The following is a 16,668-nucleotide window of genomic DNA, read 5'->3' as shown; positions in this document are numbered from 1 at the left end:
CTTTCAGTGTAAAGACAAACTGAAATCAAGATGAAGCTGATCTAAATTATGCAAGGAACCTTTTTCTCTTTCTGCATTGCTCTGGATGGCAATTTTCATGAAGAAATTAAATATGATTTCAAACAGAAAAAATAGACTACAGTTACGTAGCTACACAGGGATAAACCCACTTTTTACTCATTTCAATGTATTTAATCTCTTTACTGAATGGTCCATTTTAAAGCACGTGGTAAATGGAACACACTAATGGCTGCAACACTAGCCAAAATCCAACTGAAGGCTCTTGGCACAGGAAACTTTTACACAGAAAATTGTGAGAAAAAACATTACTACGCAAAAGAGCCGTGATACACAAGCTTTTCGTCCCTGAAGAAAAAGGAAAGTAATTCTTGAAAATTCTTCACATAAAGTTTAAAATCCCATAGTACACTCTAGTGCTTCAGAAACACATGCAAGTGGAGCTTAGAGGGCATCTGTCTCAAATTCTTCAAAAATAAGGCAAAGACACTTTCTTTGATTAAAGAAGTAGAATTAACAAGGTCATCTTAAATCAATTTTTATGAATTACGTCAAATACATTTCTGGAAAAACCAAAAACTTCTTAAAACTAAACACAAATCTATAAAATAGATATTTATGTAGTGCTTATTTCCAGTAGAAAATTACAGAAATAAAAGCACTACATGGGTGACAGACCACCACTTAAAGACTCTCGACCTAAATCTGATACCAGAATCCACTTCCAATGGAAAAGACAGATATTTCCATAATTACATTTATTTACAAATTCAATTAAATGATCAGCTTATTTAAACATTGAGAAGCACCTGGGATTTGGAAGTACAAAATGATTCACTTCTGGTCTAGAAGAAGAAGCATTTGAAATACTTTAAGGTCTTTAAATCATGACTTCTATCGGTGAATCAGGCTTCACTTTTCACTGACATTACTTCTAAGGCGTTTTAAAACATGAAATGTCTGGATGAATGCTTATACATACACACACATATGCATATACATACACACACACATAACCACAGCCTCAACATTTCTAAAATCACATATTTTTATTGCTGTCTAATCTCCACTAAAATCAAACTGAATAGGAACCATGAAAACTTACTGCTAGTCAATAAAAATGATTCTACTGTAATCACAAATTGAAAAACAAAGTACGAAATCAAAACAAAGCTTTGTAAACAGCAAAACTGTTAGCATAGACATGTATAAGCATACTGTAGGGTCCTGTTCAGTAAAAAGGAATTTTACTGCAAAGGTTATACTGAGTTTTAATAGTTAATCCATGTACATCCTTCCATCTGCAAGGAACAAACAATGGAAAATGAAATTTACAATGCTTGTACACCAGACATGGAAAATATTAAACCAGCATTTTGACTATAACTTTGAGAAGAAAAGCTAGAAACGCCCATCCCATTCAATTTCCCAGGAGTGCTCTTCTCATTTTGATACATAATTTAGCTGCTCACATTTATTTAAGAGATGCACAACAAAATCCCTTTCTTCATCAGCATAGAAAGGAAGAGAGAAGATTATAACCTTCATAAGCCACCATGCAAAAGCCTACGCCATCTTCAAGATATCCTTTTGTTTCCAGGTATTACTGGGCTTACTGTATTAAAGATCTTATAAATTACAAAAATTACTCAGGTGAACTCCAAATAAAAGATCCTGAATTAGCAAGAAATGATTGGAGACCACTGTAAACTATATTTAAATATCAGATTTAAGTAGAGTTTGATAATGTGGCAGTAAGTTACGTTAAGCGGGCAGCACAGGTTACAAACTGCAAGAACAGTGATTTTTCACTCACTCGTTTTGATCGTACATCGCTGATCAAAGGGATGGATTCTTCGGAGGTATTCTTATTCCCTGCTTTGAGTAGGTCAGGAGGAGGAACTAAGATTTTTAAATAGGCTTCCTTTTTGGCTTGATGTATCAACGACAAAGGTTTCACATTGGGAACCAATCCTGTAGACTGTATTACACTTGTGTGTTTGTTCACAGATTCCTCCTTCGCCTGAGAGCTTTGGAAAATAAACGGAAGTTGCTGTGACAAAACCTGAGGCTGCTTCTGCTGGGACTGGAATGATGAATGAGTCTGGGAATCAGACACAAGAGGTATCTGCTGGTGTGTTCTTTTTTCTTGGGACTTTTCGTGGGCTTTTTGCCCATCAGTTTTCATATCTTTTACACCACTATGCATTAGCACCTGCAAAAGATGCATTTACGAACATTCATGTTAGATTACTTAAAGATGATGAAAAAAAAATCATCCATCCTAAAGGAGTAATTATACTTCTTGGCAGAGAATGAATAATGCTAATTTAAAACTAAATCCTGTGACATAATTAGGGCTTTTTCTCTCCAAGATAATCTCAGCATGTGAAGAAAATAGTCAGTAAAGAAGTACTAAAACCCAATTGCTTTTAACAAGTAATCTGACAGTAAACCTAATAAGTTACCCAGCATTCCAATCCTGTTCTTCTATTTGTTATCACGAAAAGTCATCATTTTACAATGAAAAAGCACCTGCCAAGGTGCAATATCTTGAGAAGGCACACTTTCAACTCAATATCAGTGCACGGCACCTAACTTGTTGATGTTGTTGGTTGTGAGTTTTGTTGCTGTTGTTCATTGTTGGTTGTTTTTTTTTTAATATATATTTCATACTTGATAACCAAATAAAGCTTCTAGCGCCTCACTAGCAAAAAACCCACACTTAAACAAAAATGGGAGGGGAAAAAACTAAATAAAACAAAAAAACTGATAAACCAAGCAAAAACCAGCATTCCTAACGTTCATTAATATGCAGATAAATAATTACTCACTGGTACAAACACTAGATGATTTTTTTCCACAAACGGCTTCCAATGACAAGACTGCAAGCCGCAGAATGAGATGTCATACCTTGTTCTTGTTTTCGTGATGTGCTTCATTTTCAGAATCAGATTCATCATCTTCACTCTCTTCAGCACTCTGGTCCTCCTCCTCTTCTTCATCCTCCTCTAGGTCATCAGAATCACTGCTGCTTATGCCTTCACTTGATGTGTCTGACGAGGAGCCTGAGTCACTGTCACTGTTACTGGAGCTTTCCACTGTTTTTTTTCTGGGTTTCTACCAGGAAGATGACCGCTTTGTTAATGGGTCAGCTTTAATTTCATATATTATCTTATTTTAAAACAAAACCAGTAAGATTCTATAGCAAAGGAGCCTGAAATCCTTCAGTATAACTGTTTAGGCACTCTTTGCCAGGAGCTAAAGAGGAAGAAGTTTTTCTCAATGTGATGAAAATGAAACATAGGTCACTAGGTTTTGCCACAACAGTTTTTGGAGCACATGACCTGCAGATCAGTTAAGCACCACAACATTTCAAAGCAACGTACCAAATTAGAGCTGAGAAAACTGGTCTGGAATTCAGGTGTAGAAATCTACAAAATTCACTGCATCCAAAAATTTCACAACCCAAAAGCTTTCTTGCAAAAGAACACAGAAATAATGCCAACACATTGAATTCATCAACACATTTCAGAGACACATTCATTGAAATTACATTATTAGTAATTTCACAGTACTTGCTACATTTCAACTTATTTCATAATTTGGTCTTCAAGAAGGCCAAATTTCTTCAGGAAGGCTTGGTTCTCTGTGTAAGTAGTTCTATTAATGCAATGAGACTTTTAATGTCTTCAATATCAGATGGCTGCCCTTTTTTTTGCATTTGAATTCAGTAAAAAAAGTCAACTTCTTTGACTTTGCTTCTGATAAATAGAAAGAGAATTCCAAAAAACCTTTTTTAAAGCCTAAAGATTTAATTTAGCTCCTGAAATTTTGTTTCAAACTAGATGAAATACAATTACAGAGTTAAATAATCACTTCTCTTATGTATATAGGGTGAGGAAGCTTCATGTGTTCAGTCGGAGAAGAGACTCCCTGTGGCCTGCCAGTACTGTTTACAAACAGGAGGGTGAGCAACTATGTGCATGGTGCGATAATGACAGGACAAGGGGAAATGGCTTTAAACTAAATAGGGGATTTTTAGATCAGATATGAGATGGAAATCTTTTCCCCGGGCAGCGAGGCCCTAGCACAGCCTGCCCAGAGAAATGCAGGTGCTCCATCCCTGGACATGTCCAAGGCCAGGCTGCATAGGGCCCTGGGCAGCCTGAGCCAGTGGCAGCTAGTCAGCCCAGGGCAGGCTGAGCCATTCTGTGATTCTATGATTTCAATAAATATTATCCATGAATACATATTCATATATTACATATGTTTACATGCTAATAGCTATAGATTGGTTGTGTTAAAACATACTTCCATTTTATAATTGCTTAATGTAAATAAACTTCTGATATCAGATAGTCAGTATGCAGTAAAAACAGTGTAAATTGTTCACAAACAAAACTTCAGTTTTGCAAAAAGTAAGCACAAAAATTCCTCAAAAATAACACTTCACAAGGGTGGACATCATGCTCCCAAAGATGAAAATTCCTAAGTATTTTTCTATTAGGGTAAACATATGTCTGTGTGCACAAAACAGAAAATTCACCATCTCTTTTTTTTTTTTTTTTTCTTTCAGTTGAATCATGAACTGTTTACATATATTTACCTTATCTTTGATTTTGTCAGCTCTGGTGTCCAAAAGCTGAACTTTGCTTTGCTCCTGGTTGTACTTGCGGCCTCCTGCTCCTGAGGTTATAGCTTTCACTTGTCCTGCAGATGTTGCAATACTAGTGGATAGTACAGATGTGCTGATAGCAGATGCTGCAGTGGTACTGTTCCCATTCAGTGATCCATTTATACCTAAAGATGACAGATTTTACACAGTGATACTTTAAAAATCTAAAATAGCAGCCATTTTTGGTGAGATGTTCCAGTCACAATAACCTAGTTTCCATACTCCCTTAAGAAGAGACTACTCAAAGTCAATTTCTGTCATAAACTCAAAGATGCACCATCCAAGAATCAGTATGAATTGCCCACAGATTTATTTTAAACCACAAAACACAGAGCACTCATCATGTGAAGTGCAAATAAATGCAATGATGTAGAGAAAAAAAAAAAAACTGAAGTCTACACAAACCTAGAGTTCAGTTAGGGGCAGAATAAGAAGATTCTCCAAAAAAAGATATAAAAACAAAACAAAAAACAAAAAACACTACATTCCAGCAAATATTTTGCAGAACAGTCTGCTTCAGATTCTGAACAATCAATCAGCTTCAAAGCACTTCAGCAAGCTCCCAGAATTCTGGAGCTCTGAAATGTAAAAAATGAGGGGGCAGTAGGGAGTAGAAGTTGCAGGAATGCTCCTAAAGAGAACACTTGCTTTCAAGTTTGCTTATTTATTTGTCAAAAAGTGTGTTTTCTAAGAAAATACCCTCAGCCCCAAGAACTCTGCAATCCTCGGACTACTATCAGAATGATTTTGAAATACAGATCAGGTCCTAAAAAAACTACCAAAATTACTGAAAAAAAAAGTCTTGTTTGTACTTCAAACAAATGAATGTAAACATGTTCAAAAGACGTAAAATTGAAAAAAAAAAAAAAAAAAAAGTTTAACTCAACTGTTCTTTACTGAGATCATAGCTTTGTCCCTTCCCTCCATTGCAGAACAGACCCCAAAACATATAAAAAATAAATTATTTATTTACTCTATAAATATCAAAAGGAATATATTCTCTACTGTTCATCCCAGACAAAAGAAGAGGTGTAAAAATACAATTAGAAAGAGAATTTTGTAATTGAAATCCCAGAATTTTATGTTTCACGCTTCACCGCACAACAAATTCATAGAGAACTTTTTAGGAATGGGCAATGAGAACCAAGGCTCAAATTCTACATTGTGCAAGCGTGCAATTATTTAGCCAATAATTTTACTCATTACCTTTTTCTAAACTGCCACGAGTATTTTTTCCTGTAGTTCTTGGGTGGAATGGAGTAGAATCATGGTTCTGGGCAGGAGGTGCAAAGAGCGGTGAGATGCCCAAGAGTGGTGGGAAGAAAGCTGCCCCAGAGCGAGAGTGAGAGTCCACTGTTCGCCACCATTCTGTACCACAGAGCAAACAAAAAACAAACTTCAGCTTTACCAATAACACACAAGTATTTCTGTAAGAGTGTTCTGACGCAGCACTTAGAACAGACCTAGTAAATTCTGGTAGGGAGTTAAAAATATATATATACATATATATACTTACTATACTATATATATATATATACGTATACTCATATGTAACACTTAAGACATCACCAAACATGTTTCATAACATGAATTTCTTGTGGCAATTCTGGCTATAAAACCTTCAAGCTACTGAGGTAAAGATTTCAATACAGTTTTACTTATACGAACTTACATATATCCCTTCAGTTTTTAAATGGAGCTTATAAACAAGATGGAGACCAACATTTTACACTGTCTGTTAGCAACAGGACAAGGGGAAACAGCTTTAAACTAAAAGAGGGGTGATTTAGGTCAGGTTTGAGGAGGAAATCTTTTAGCCAGAGTGTGATGAGGTGCGATGGACTAGGTAACCTCCAGCAGTCCCTTGCAACTTTAAGCGCTCTGTGAGGAAAACAGGCTAAATGTGATAAGAGCATCAACTCTAACATTAATTTTGAGTTTTTATACTTCCGCACTCAACACAAATCTTTGAACTTTGAAAAATGTTAAGACAAAAAAGGACAAAGACTTGTCTGGCAGATGGCACAGATGTCTGATAGGCAGATAGATGTCTAGCATTCTGAAAGAAGAAAAACAGAGAACCTGAAAATATCACACAACAGTTGAATTCTTAAAAGCTGTGAGAATCCCAACATTTATATAAATCAGGGAAAGGTGGCAGGAGACCTGCATACATGAGCAACCAGCTCACAGATAAATACAAAGGGAACAAAAAGATCCAGTAACAGTGGAAAAGGGGCCTATCTGCTAGGGAAGAAGATAAGAATGTTGTCAGGGCCTGTAGGGATGCAAAGTACAAGGTTAAGGTCCACTTGGAATTAAGTCTGGCAAAAAAGATCAAGGACAATAAAAGAGGCTTTTAAAGTATGCCAGTAGTAAAAAGCGGACTAGGGAAAATGTGGGCTCAGACTCTTTTTGGTGGCAAGCAACAATAGAACAAGAGGCAACACACGGAAGCTGGAAGAAAAAATAAAAATACACAACCAGTACTGTCTGCTACCTTACGCCGATACCTGATTTGTCCCTAAGGCAGAGGCCATCAATTTTGAAATATGGGTGAAATAAAGGGAAGACGAATAGAAACAAACCATTGTTTGCTTGTAACAATAAACTGGATTGTAATGACACCATCTTATGAAACATTAGACTGTCTAGCAATTTTATAATTCCAGCATTTTATTTTTTTTAGTGTTTGTTTTTCAAGTCAATAACCTACTGTTGACAAGCTCCGCATAGTGAAACTTTAAACTGCACTCCATAACATTCTTTACTTACTTTAAATAGGTCAAACTTCTAAGCTCAGCTTGGAAATTCTACTATACAGGTGAGAGACTGAAAACATCACTGTAAAGGAGAACATCCATTTCAACAATGCTGATCTCTTAGAAAATGGAACTACAACTGTGAATGCCTTTGCTAATATTAATGAACTTCATAGTACAAGGCGTTATGTAAAAATAAATATTTAACTAGTGCCTAAAACTATAAAGCACCAACCTGCAGAAATATAAAGATATTCTAACCATGCAAAGGGCATTCCAGCTTAGACTGCAGCGGTCTGCAGCGGGTCTAGAGAATTGCTTAGAATGGCAGAAATTAGTGTGCTTCCCACTTTTCTCCGTCGCGTCTTAATCATTGCAGTGCTACCGACGTTTGTCTCCTGCATAACTCAGCAACACGACTCTCAATCTTCCCAGTTGTATGCCTAATTTCACAGTGTGGATGAACCTCTCATAGTGGGAAGCTTGAAGTGACGGAAAAAGCTGGACAATGGTTTATATATACACAAGTAACAATCATCTACTCTTACAGCTGGTTAAAAACCCCAGATCTGTTATTTTAAATGAAGATCAAAGCACTGGCAATCTAATTAAAATACTCAAAATGATTAAAAGAAAACGTATCATTTTAATACACTCTGCAAACTCTGAGTATGCTCTTGCAGAAACAAGTACACAGATAACATCCGTGAATGTAACTGCAAGGACTCCACCTTTAACCTTTCTCCATAAATAACAAGATAAGAAGTTGGTTGTGAACCAATTTTGTACAAGAGTTTAAAAATAATAATAATAATAAAGAATTGAAAACAGACTGAGAAAGCTACCTGCTAGTGGCAAAGAACACGAACCAGCTAAGCCAATACAGAACGCTAACCAGCTAAGCTTGAACGCTGAGAACACTGCGCATTCTCAAGAAACTGATTGGTGAATCTAAAATCTGAAAGTGGCACTGAGTCTGCTAGACCAGTTTGTAAAATGATTCCCATACCTTCGCAAATTGAAGAGTTCTTTCATGCTTAAAAGAGCTGATTTTAAATCACTTTGAATGTACTATGTATATACAATGTACAAAATACATATAATACAAATTTCCCTCCTCAAAACAATAACAAAAAATATGTGAGATCTTATATTTGACCTTGTAGCAGTAACTTCATCACAAGTGTTAACAACCACTAAAATCACATAGCAATATGTAATCGAGTTATTCTTACCACCCGTGTTGATCGTGGAACTCAGCGACGCAGCTCCAGTGGTAAGGCCACTCTTGGACACTGCAGAAGCTACAGAAGGTGTAGAAGACACTGGAGATGAAGCAGCTGCACTTGAGGAGACTGATGATGACGTTAACCGCTCTCCAGACTCCATATCTAAAAAAAGAGAAAAAGGGCTAAATTCTACAGCAGGAAATCACAAGCAGACAAGTACCTCTGTTGACTGTGTCTCAGGAGCTGTGCTCAGACAGTTTCCTGCGAGACCTTCAGGTGAAATCTACGTGATACTGTGGTATCACAGTCATCACAGGAACCCAGCCTAACTGCAGCAGTAAGGAAATTACGCACTGCTGTTGAGAGCAGCAACACATTTGAATCTGAATGCTGCATAGTAAAGTCTGAAACATTAATTGCTGTCTCCAATGCCCATGAGAAGCCTTGCCAGAGCCTTGGGAGCATGAGCAAGTCCTAATTGCCCTGGCCAGCCACTCCACAGTTTGTCCAGAAATTCCATGTAGACTTAGACCTGCACCGTCAGCCCCCACCTGAGCTGGCCTGCTGGGCACCCTCTGCCATCCAGCACTGCTGTGCCCGTGCCTCCTGGCTAGATCCCTCTTCTCATGCTGTAGCTTCCCTTCAGGCTCGAAACAACCCACATCTTCTGCTCCTCTGATCAGACTACCAGAAGAAACCGAGGCCTGAACAATTCCTTTATTCTGTCTGGACCCTGTGACCAGCACCCTATTGCAGCGTGTTCACATCCTGTGAACTCCCTGCTCCCTGCTGTGAAAACATCATTAAGTTCAACAAAGCCACATGCAAGGTCCTCCACGTCAGTGCAATCTCAAACACACAGACAGGCTGACAAAGACTGGACTGAAGGCAGCCCCGTGAGCCCTCCCTCAACCTCCTAGCCATGCTCTTTTTAATGCACCCTAGGATCCCAGTGGCCTCACTGGCCACCACAACACACTGATGGCTCACGGCCAACCTGTCGTCTACCAGAACCCCCGAGTCCTTCTCCACAGAGCTCCTCTCCAGTAGGTCATCCCTGATCCTGTACTGTTGCATGCAGTTATTCTCCCCAGGTGCAAGACTCCATACTTGCTCTTGCTAAACCTGGTCAGGTTCCTCCCTGCCCAACTCTCCAGCCTGTTTGGATTCTATTGAATGGCAAGATAGTCTTACGGTGCGTCCTCCACTCCTCCCAGCTTTGTATCATCAGCAAACTTGCTGAGGGTGGACTCTATCCCTTCATCCATGTCACTGATAAAGATGCTGAACGAGACCAGACCCAGCACTGACTCCCCCTGGGGAACACTGCTTGTTACACGTGATATTTTTTGTTTCATAAATTTGACTCTCTTCTAATGATTATAGAAATCCTAGATCACCTGCAATAAAATAAATAAAAATCCACACACATTCAGTTGGTTTGTATTCAAGTGAGCTCTCTAAGCAGCTGCACATTAGAACTAAATCAGCAGCATAAGACAGAAAAGCAACCTATGCAGTCTGAAGGTTAAAATACATTCAGCGGTTTATGTACAACAAGCTAAACCTGAACTTCCTTTAGTATTGTGTAATGGCATTTTTTATTAAAGAATTAATAAATAAGGTACAGTACCTGAGGATTTTTAGTAACACGTGACAAAATATATAATTTTCCAATCTATTTCAGTATTCTTCATGATATTTTTTTTAAATTGCAGGTCTTGAATAAAACATTACCCAAATAGGTATTCAGTGTTTGAAGCAAAATATCCATTAAATCTTACTTCGGATTAAGGAAAATTCCCAAAACATAACACACTCTTTCTGTCAATAAAGTTCTTTTAAGTGAAACCCAGCATCTACTTTTCCTTTTTCCCCTTTATCTTTTTCTTTAAAGCTGATGATTTTTATTCATCATCCCGTAGTAACAGCAACAATGGAAAACAAAACTGCACATAGCTTTTGTTAGAGTAAATTACATAATCATCAAACGAATTCAGAGATTAGAAAATCTCCAGAATTATTCAGAAGCTCATTGACAATTGCTTGGGAGTTTATTGTGGTACTTCATACATTAACAGTCACTCCATTGCAAAAATCTTGTCGTTTAATCTGGTTATATTCTTCTTACCATACTTACACATGAACTCACTCTACCCACAGCGCAACGTTTCTGCCTTTTATTACCCAAAAATTTAGTTACATTTAGCTCTGTTGCACAACGCTCTGTCTCTGGGCCACGGTACCGTACTCCTCCACTTCCGGTTCAAAAGACATACTACTAAGTCAGCTCAAACTCAGACTCAGCTGCAATTACAAGAGAGACAATAAAGCTTAAGGAAAAATTGCAAAGGAAATGCCCTGATGAATTTCCCATGTCAAACGCTAACACAGGTTCATCTTTGCACTGTTAAAATTCAAGACAGTTAAAACTCCTGCTTGTGTAAAACCAACCAGTGTTTTCTCTAAGCGAACCTTGCTCACTACCTCTGAGGAATGACAGAACACATCAATGAGCATTAATGTGGTCAAACCCAATGCATCTGTTCTAACATACTTACAGAAAAACTTCCCAGACAACTCGCTACGATCAACATATTTTGTTCACCTGGTATTACTGTGCTTCTGGGCGGAGGAACGCCAATCCAAACGCATAAGATAAAGGAAAGAGGTCCCAACAACTCACTACTTTTGAGAATAAATAATGTTTTGAACTGCAAACCCAGATATCTAACTTGAGTACGTGAACATCACAGAAGCCTAAATAACCTACTCATACATCATGGACTGTTCATTACACAACTTTTAGAGAATGAGGACACCTAGGATGGGATAACTTTGCACTGCAGTCCTAAACCTACACACACTACAAAACACATAATGTACTCACAGAAACAGGAAAGACAAGAATGTTAATTCAAGTCCTTCCTCATAAATGAAGCAGCCAGGATAAGACAGAGAAGTGGTATCCACATTTTCATGTTGACCCACACACACATAGTTCTTCAGGAACCTAGAACCAGTTTTAGAAGGAAGTACTCTGTGCTACACCGTTTAAACTCACTTCACCATTGGACTCCAACTTCATTTCCAAAATGTCTTTGTTGTTGATGTTATTTGTTCATTGTTTCTTCCAGATTTAAGACATTAAGATCTCAAAATAAATGTGAACATTTAAGCAAAAATAAGTCCACTCAAGTTTACTTGAAGAAACTAACCAGAAGAAATAATAATGGGCTCTTAATAAATAAAACCAAGCCTGAAGAGAAGCCTCAGAAGCTATTACCTTGTCAGCAGACCATCCTCATCACCCACTCACAGTACTATTCTTACAAATCACGCAGATGCCAATCTGGTGTTTCAATGTTATTTACACACTTAAAGGATGTGATTAGAAACAGAAAACCTGACGGACTGCGTTTCTGTCTCTACACACAGTATAGAAAGAAGACAGTAAAACATCCCTACTGGCCTCTACAAAAATCAAAATCACCTCTGAGAATATGAACTCAGATTTCAGGGGTCGAAGAAAGGCACATACTAAACATTCACTTTTCCTCCATTCAAAGCGTTCTAGTTAAAATGCAGGACATCATTTTAGCTGTATGAGGCATAGTTTTCTTAGCAAAGCTTGGCAAGTACCTGAATGTGAACTGATATGAAGTACTCTCATTAACTATTCCTTTAAAATGAAAAGGCACTCTAAGAGCAATCTGGGACATCGTAGTCACATGTGACTAACAAACAAGCCTGCACTTCTTTTGAAGCAGGAAGAAGGAAGCCAAAGGCAACTCTAATTGCTGCCCACAGCATTCACCTCAAGGAGATGGCACAAGAGGTGCACAGGGATGATGGCTGCTGTACACACACAGCAGAAGCAGCTGTATCCTGGGACCCAAGGTGCCCCCAGTGCTTCACTGAGCCAACCTGCATGGAGAAGCAAATCATCAAGAACAGCTCCAGAAGTCATCAGGAATGTCCCTCCAGTTCCACAGCAAGTCAATTTTGTTAAGGAAGCAGACACGAAGCTCGGAGCCAATAATTCCAGTTGTGAGACACCAAGCTCTGAGTTCACAAGCCTCTACAGTGACCAAGAATGGCAAGATTAGTAAGAACAAGCAAGACGTTTTCACGTCAGAATTCTAAGACACTGGGAAAAACTGTCAAGGGTGAAGGAAACCAGCTGGGCAGTGAGGGAGCAGCACATACAGCATGCTCTGATGGACAAGAAATCCTTCATATCAAACACACAGTATCATTTTAATACAAACATAGATTGGAACTGCAGAATTTGACTTAGTACCTTTCCAAACATTGTTTAAAAAAGAACGTGCATTTGCGGTTTTGGTACAGAACTACGAGAATGTTTCTCATGGTACATAACAATTCTGCTACAAATTCGATGCTATTAACATGTTAACATTTTAAACCAGCTATAAAATGATTTTGGACTCATTTAACTGAGTAAGATCAGAAGTGAACAGCAAGTCACTTCACAACATGAAGTCTCTCATATTAATACTCTAGAGCAAAATAAAACTGGACCTGTACACACAGCTCTCCACTCACACAGTACTCACCACAGAGAAACGTACTGAAGAAAAACAGTCCTTATTTCTAGTAAACAGAGAAACAACATCTTATACATTTAAGAAAAGGTGAAAAAAGATGGTTTTATTTGTAACTAGGTTTACGTTAGACACAGAAAGGTACTCGCTATGGTAAAATAAATTACAAACATATATGATACCGTGCACTTTTGTCACCGAGTTTGTCCAGTGAGCAATCAATATAATTTTTCATGAAATTAATGCTTGTTGCTTGTTCAATATCTAAATACATTTTCATGCTTTATTAAAAAAAACTCATGCAAATCAGGTTTATTTTCTCATAGCTGCTCCCAAATAGGCATTACAAGAAAGCAGCAGAGGTCTGTCTTGGGGGGGGGGGGAGAAAAGGCAACAAAATTTTGATACTTAAAACTCCATATATTTCTCTCTCAATCTATAAACACTTCAAACTATTAACTTGGTCTGGGAGCACACAAAAGCACTGAATTCCTGGCATTACAGGAGAATAGACACAGAACATTAACGGCTTACTGTGGAGAGCAGTTTAGTCAGGAAGTAGCCATTATCCTGTCGCTACAGAGCAGTGACAAGGCTCCAAAACAAGCCGTAGTATTTTTTCCTCTCAGTCGAGAAGGAAGAAAGCACATGAGCTATTGTGCTCCAGCTTTGCTGAGCCCATAGGTCGGCAGATGTCTGTTGTCAAAAGCTGCTCTGAAAACAAAATTCAAGCAAGCATTTCCACAGCTGTGTTTGAGGACGCATCTAAAACCTACCACAACCTCCCTCTGTGCTACACACAAAACATGGCTGTCTTACTCAGAGATTAGCAATTATTGTAATGAGATACTGTCAGAGAGGGTCAAACAGTACTTCCTGCAGTTTACACATCTAGATTTCCTGGTAAACAAACTGAAAGGCAGGTGGAGCGCTCCGACCAGCAATGGCGCGCAGGCTCGCACCGCCGTCAGCCGCCGGGCTGCGCTACGCGGCGTTAACCACAGGTGTCCCATAGTACTTCGATTACGTGCGTCGACGCGGCACCCAAATGTAAAACCAGCTCTGACCCATGACAGAAGTGCTTTCCACAATGTTAGATCACTATTCGCTCTGTACCTTGCTGGCTTCTTTCCTAAGCCGAACCAAAGAAAATAAAGCTTTTTCTTTTAAATTAAACGTATGCGCACGTAGGGAACAAAAGCTGCTGAATCACACCTGGAACAACTGAAACAAGGAAACCAATCCTATTCGCTCCATTCAGCACTGAATCACTGATCTCAAAACACATATACTAATAACACGCATGAATTATCAAAATCAACTAGCTGAATATAATTTTAGAAGAAGAATAACTTAATGACAACTTTTAGCTGCCCAACACTGTTTTTCCTCTGCTAAAAAAATCAATCACACTTCCCTGTACCGAGAACCTTCCAAAACATTAAGTTCAACAACTCTTTTCGAACAAATGAAAACCGCTACTATGAAAACTCAAAGCAAAACCAGTCCTCTCCAAAAAACAATGTAGAAATTGCACACAGAAATCCATTCTGAGACTCGTGAAAGAAAAGCCACACCGCACCTGGGCAGCTTCAGCCAGCCAACAGGAGATGGAGCTCATTTATGCAGCAAACAACGAATTTATTGTGCAGCAGGTGGATGCGAGTGAAACTGCCAAAGTGACCCAAAGTAAGAGCACAAGGATAGCAGGAAACAAAATAGAAGATCATTTACATACTAGAGGAAATACACAAAACTAAAAAGTAATTATCCAACTCAGCATTAAGTAACAGCTAGGGCGTACAGCAGTGTGACATGTCTGAGGAAACTAAACCAGAAACACAAGAACCAAGAAGTCTCTAATCACGATGTTATAAATGCATCACAGTCATTTTTCACAAGCTAACAAAGGAACAATATGAGAAAAAAAAAAAAAAAAAAAAAATCCACAGAAAACATTATTGGAAAGACAACAAATTGCCAGCTCTGCTGCTGAAGAGTAACTTGTGCCAGTGAAGGAGCTACTTTGCCATCACCACCTCCCAAACAGGCTGATCTATTACCAACAGTGATCTCTGCAAACAAGGCAATACCCAAAGCAGGACATTAGTGAATCCTTCTTGTCACAGATCTAATTAGTACAGCCACAATTTCCTAATACAACACAAGAACATAATTCATTCCCAAAACTAAATCAAAATATCAGCGTTTTGCTTTGTCTGCTTTGCTACTGTCATGCACTTGAAAAAGAAAAAAAAAAAAAAAAGCAGTCTTGTTGAACTATATATGCAGTGCTTCTGAAGGAAGCATAGAAATTCAAACTCACACATCGACTTACAGCCTCAATCAGGGAATTATCCCTTCCAGAACTCTGCAAATTAGAAAACAGCCACTATAAATTTGAGCCTTGCATGTACAGTTGTTCTGCATGCTCAAATACTGCCTCATAGAAGATAGTTTTTTCTAAAATTATTTTAATCCACATTAACTCATAACAAAGAAAACAACAACAACAAAAAAAAACCCACCACACATTTACTGTGGAACAGCTGTATTACTTTGAGACAGCAATGCAGAAGAGAGAGACAAAACGCATCACTGGAAACAGCCAAACAAAGTCTGGATTTACTTTCTGAATTCCAGCTCTAATACAGAAACTACATGTACAGAACAACCACCACTACCTCTATTAGTCAGCAAGAATGACGAATAAGCTATCATTGCTCTCCGGAATTTTACAGGTCTCTAAAATACTGGTCCTCACTTCAGCTCCGTGACAGCCCCATGTTTACAGAAGAGTCCTAATAGGATGCTGAAACATATGATAAAAGAAATCCAACTACATCTTAAGTATGCATTAGCACCCGACAACACAAAGCTGCACGTCACCAATCTGTGATGTCCAACAGAACAGACACTGTCTTTCAAGAAGGTTTAAAATATATTTTTTACATATAGCACATTGTAGCTACAGAGACACGTATCGATTTAAAAAAAACCCAACAAACTAAGTACAATAAGAGCAAGTAAAGTTCCTCTTTTACTGGTACCCCTAACAGTGCCTAAGGAGATTCATTCTATGGACATTAAGGGAATTCTACTTCTTTCGTTTAAGAAACATCAAGAGCTTCTTGCAGAGGCATGTATTCTTTCACGAAAACTATGACTCCTGTCAAAGGGATTTTAAAAAGCTAATGGTACCTCCACAGACTACAAGAATCATCTCAAAACTCTTATCTGAAAGTAATGATCTAACCAAGACGACATTTGATGCCATCTATAACTCTAGAACTGCGTCATTATAGCAGGTTCTACTTTAAAACAGATTATGATATAAACTGTCATCGTTCACCCTGTGATAAAGCAAAAAGAGTTAAGCCATGAACCTTGCTTATAAACTGCCTGAGAGAACA

General features: G+C 38.2%; 1 protein-coding gene across 14 annotated transcripts in view; it reads right to left on the bottom strand.

Moving 5' to 3' along the window:
- BAZ2B (bromodomain adjacent to zinc finger domain 2B) overlaps positions 1-16,668 on the bottom strand; it is a 102,489-nt gene that overhangs the window by 43,164 nt on the left and 42,657 nt on the right. For 13 of the 14 annotated variants that reach the window (XM_048952412.1, XM_048952420.1, XM_048952414.1 and 10 more), the window contains exons 3-7: positions 8,694-8,849; positions 5,903-6,064; positions 4,628-4,821; positions 2,932-3,138; positions 1,835-2,233 (exon numbers count right to left, since the gene is read on the bottom strand). In XM_048952412.1, the coding sequence (XP_048808369.1) occupies positions 1,835-2,233; positions 2,932-3,138; positions 4,628-4,821; positions 5,903-6,064; positions 8,694-8,847 (1,116 nt within the window). In that variant the 5' untranslated portion in view covers positions 8,848-8,849. Of the gene's footprint in view, positions 1-1,834; positions 2,234-2,931; positions 3,139-4,627; positions 4,822-5,902; positions 6,065-8,693; positions 8,850-13,789; positions 13,807-16,668 lie in introns of those variants that run through there. The other variant, XM_048952413.1, reaches the window with a different exon arrangement.

The sequence above is a fragment of the Lagopus muta genome, chromosome 8 (assembly GCF_023343835.1).
Source record: "Lagopus muta isolate bLagMut1 chromosome 8, bLagMut1 primary, whole genome shotgun sequence".
NCBI classification, from domain to species: Eukaryota; Metazoa; Chordata; class Aves; order Galliformes; family Phasianidae; genus Lagopus; species Lagopus muta.
The sequence above is the reverse complement of the archived record's forward strand: the minus strand, read 5'-3'. Positions and strand labels throughout refer to the sequence as shown.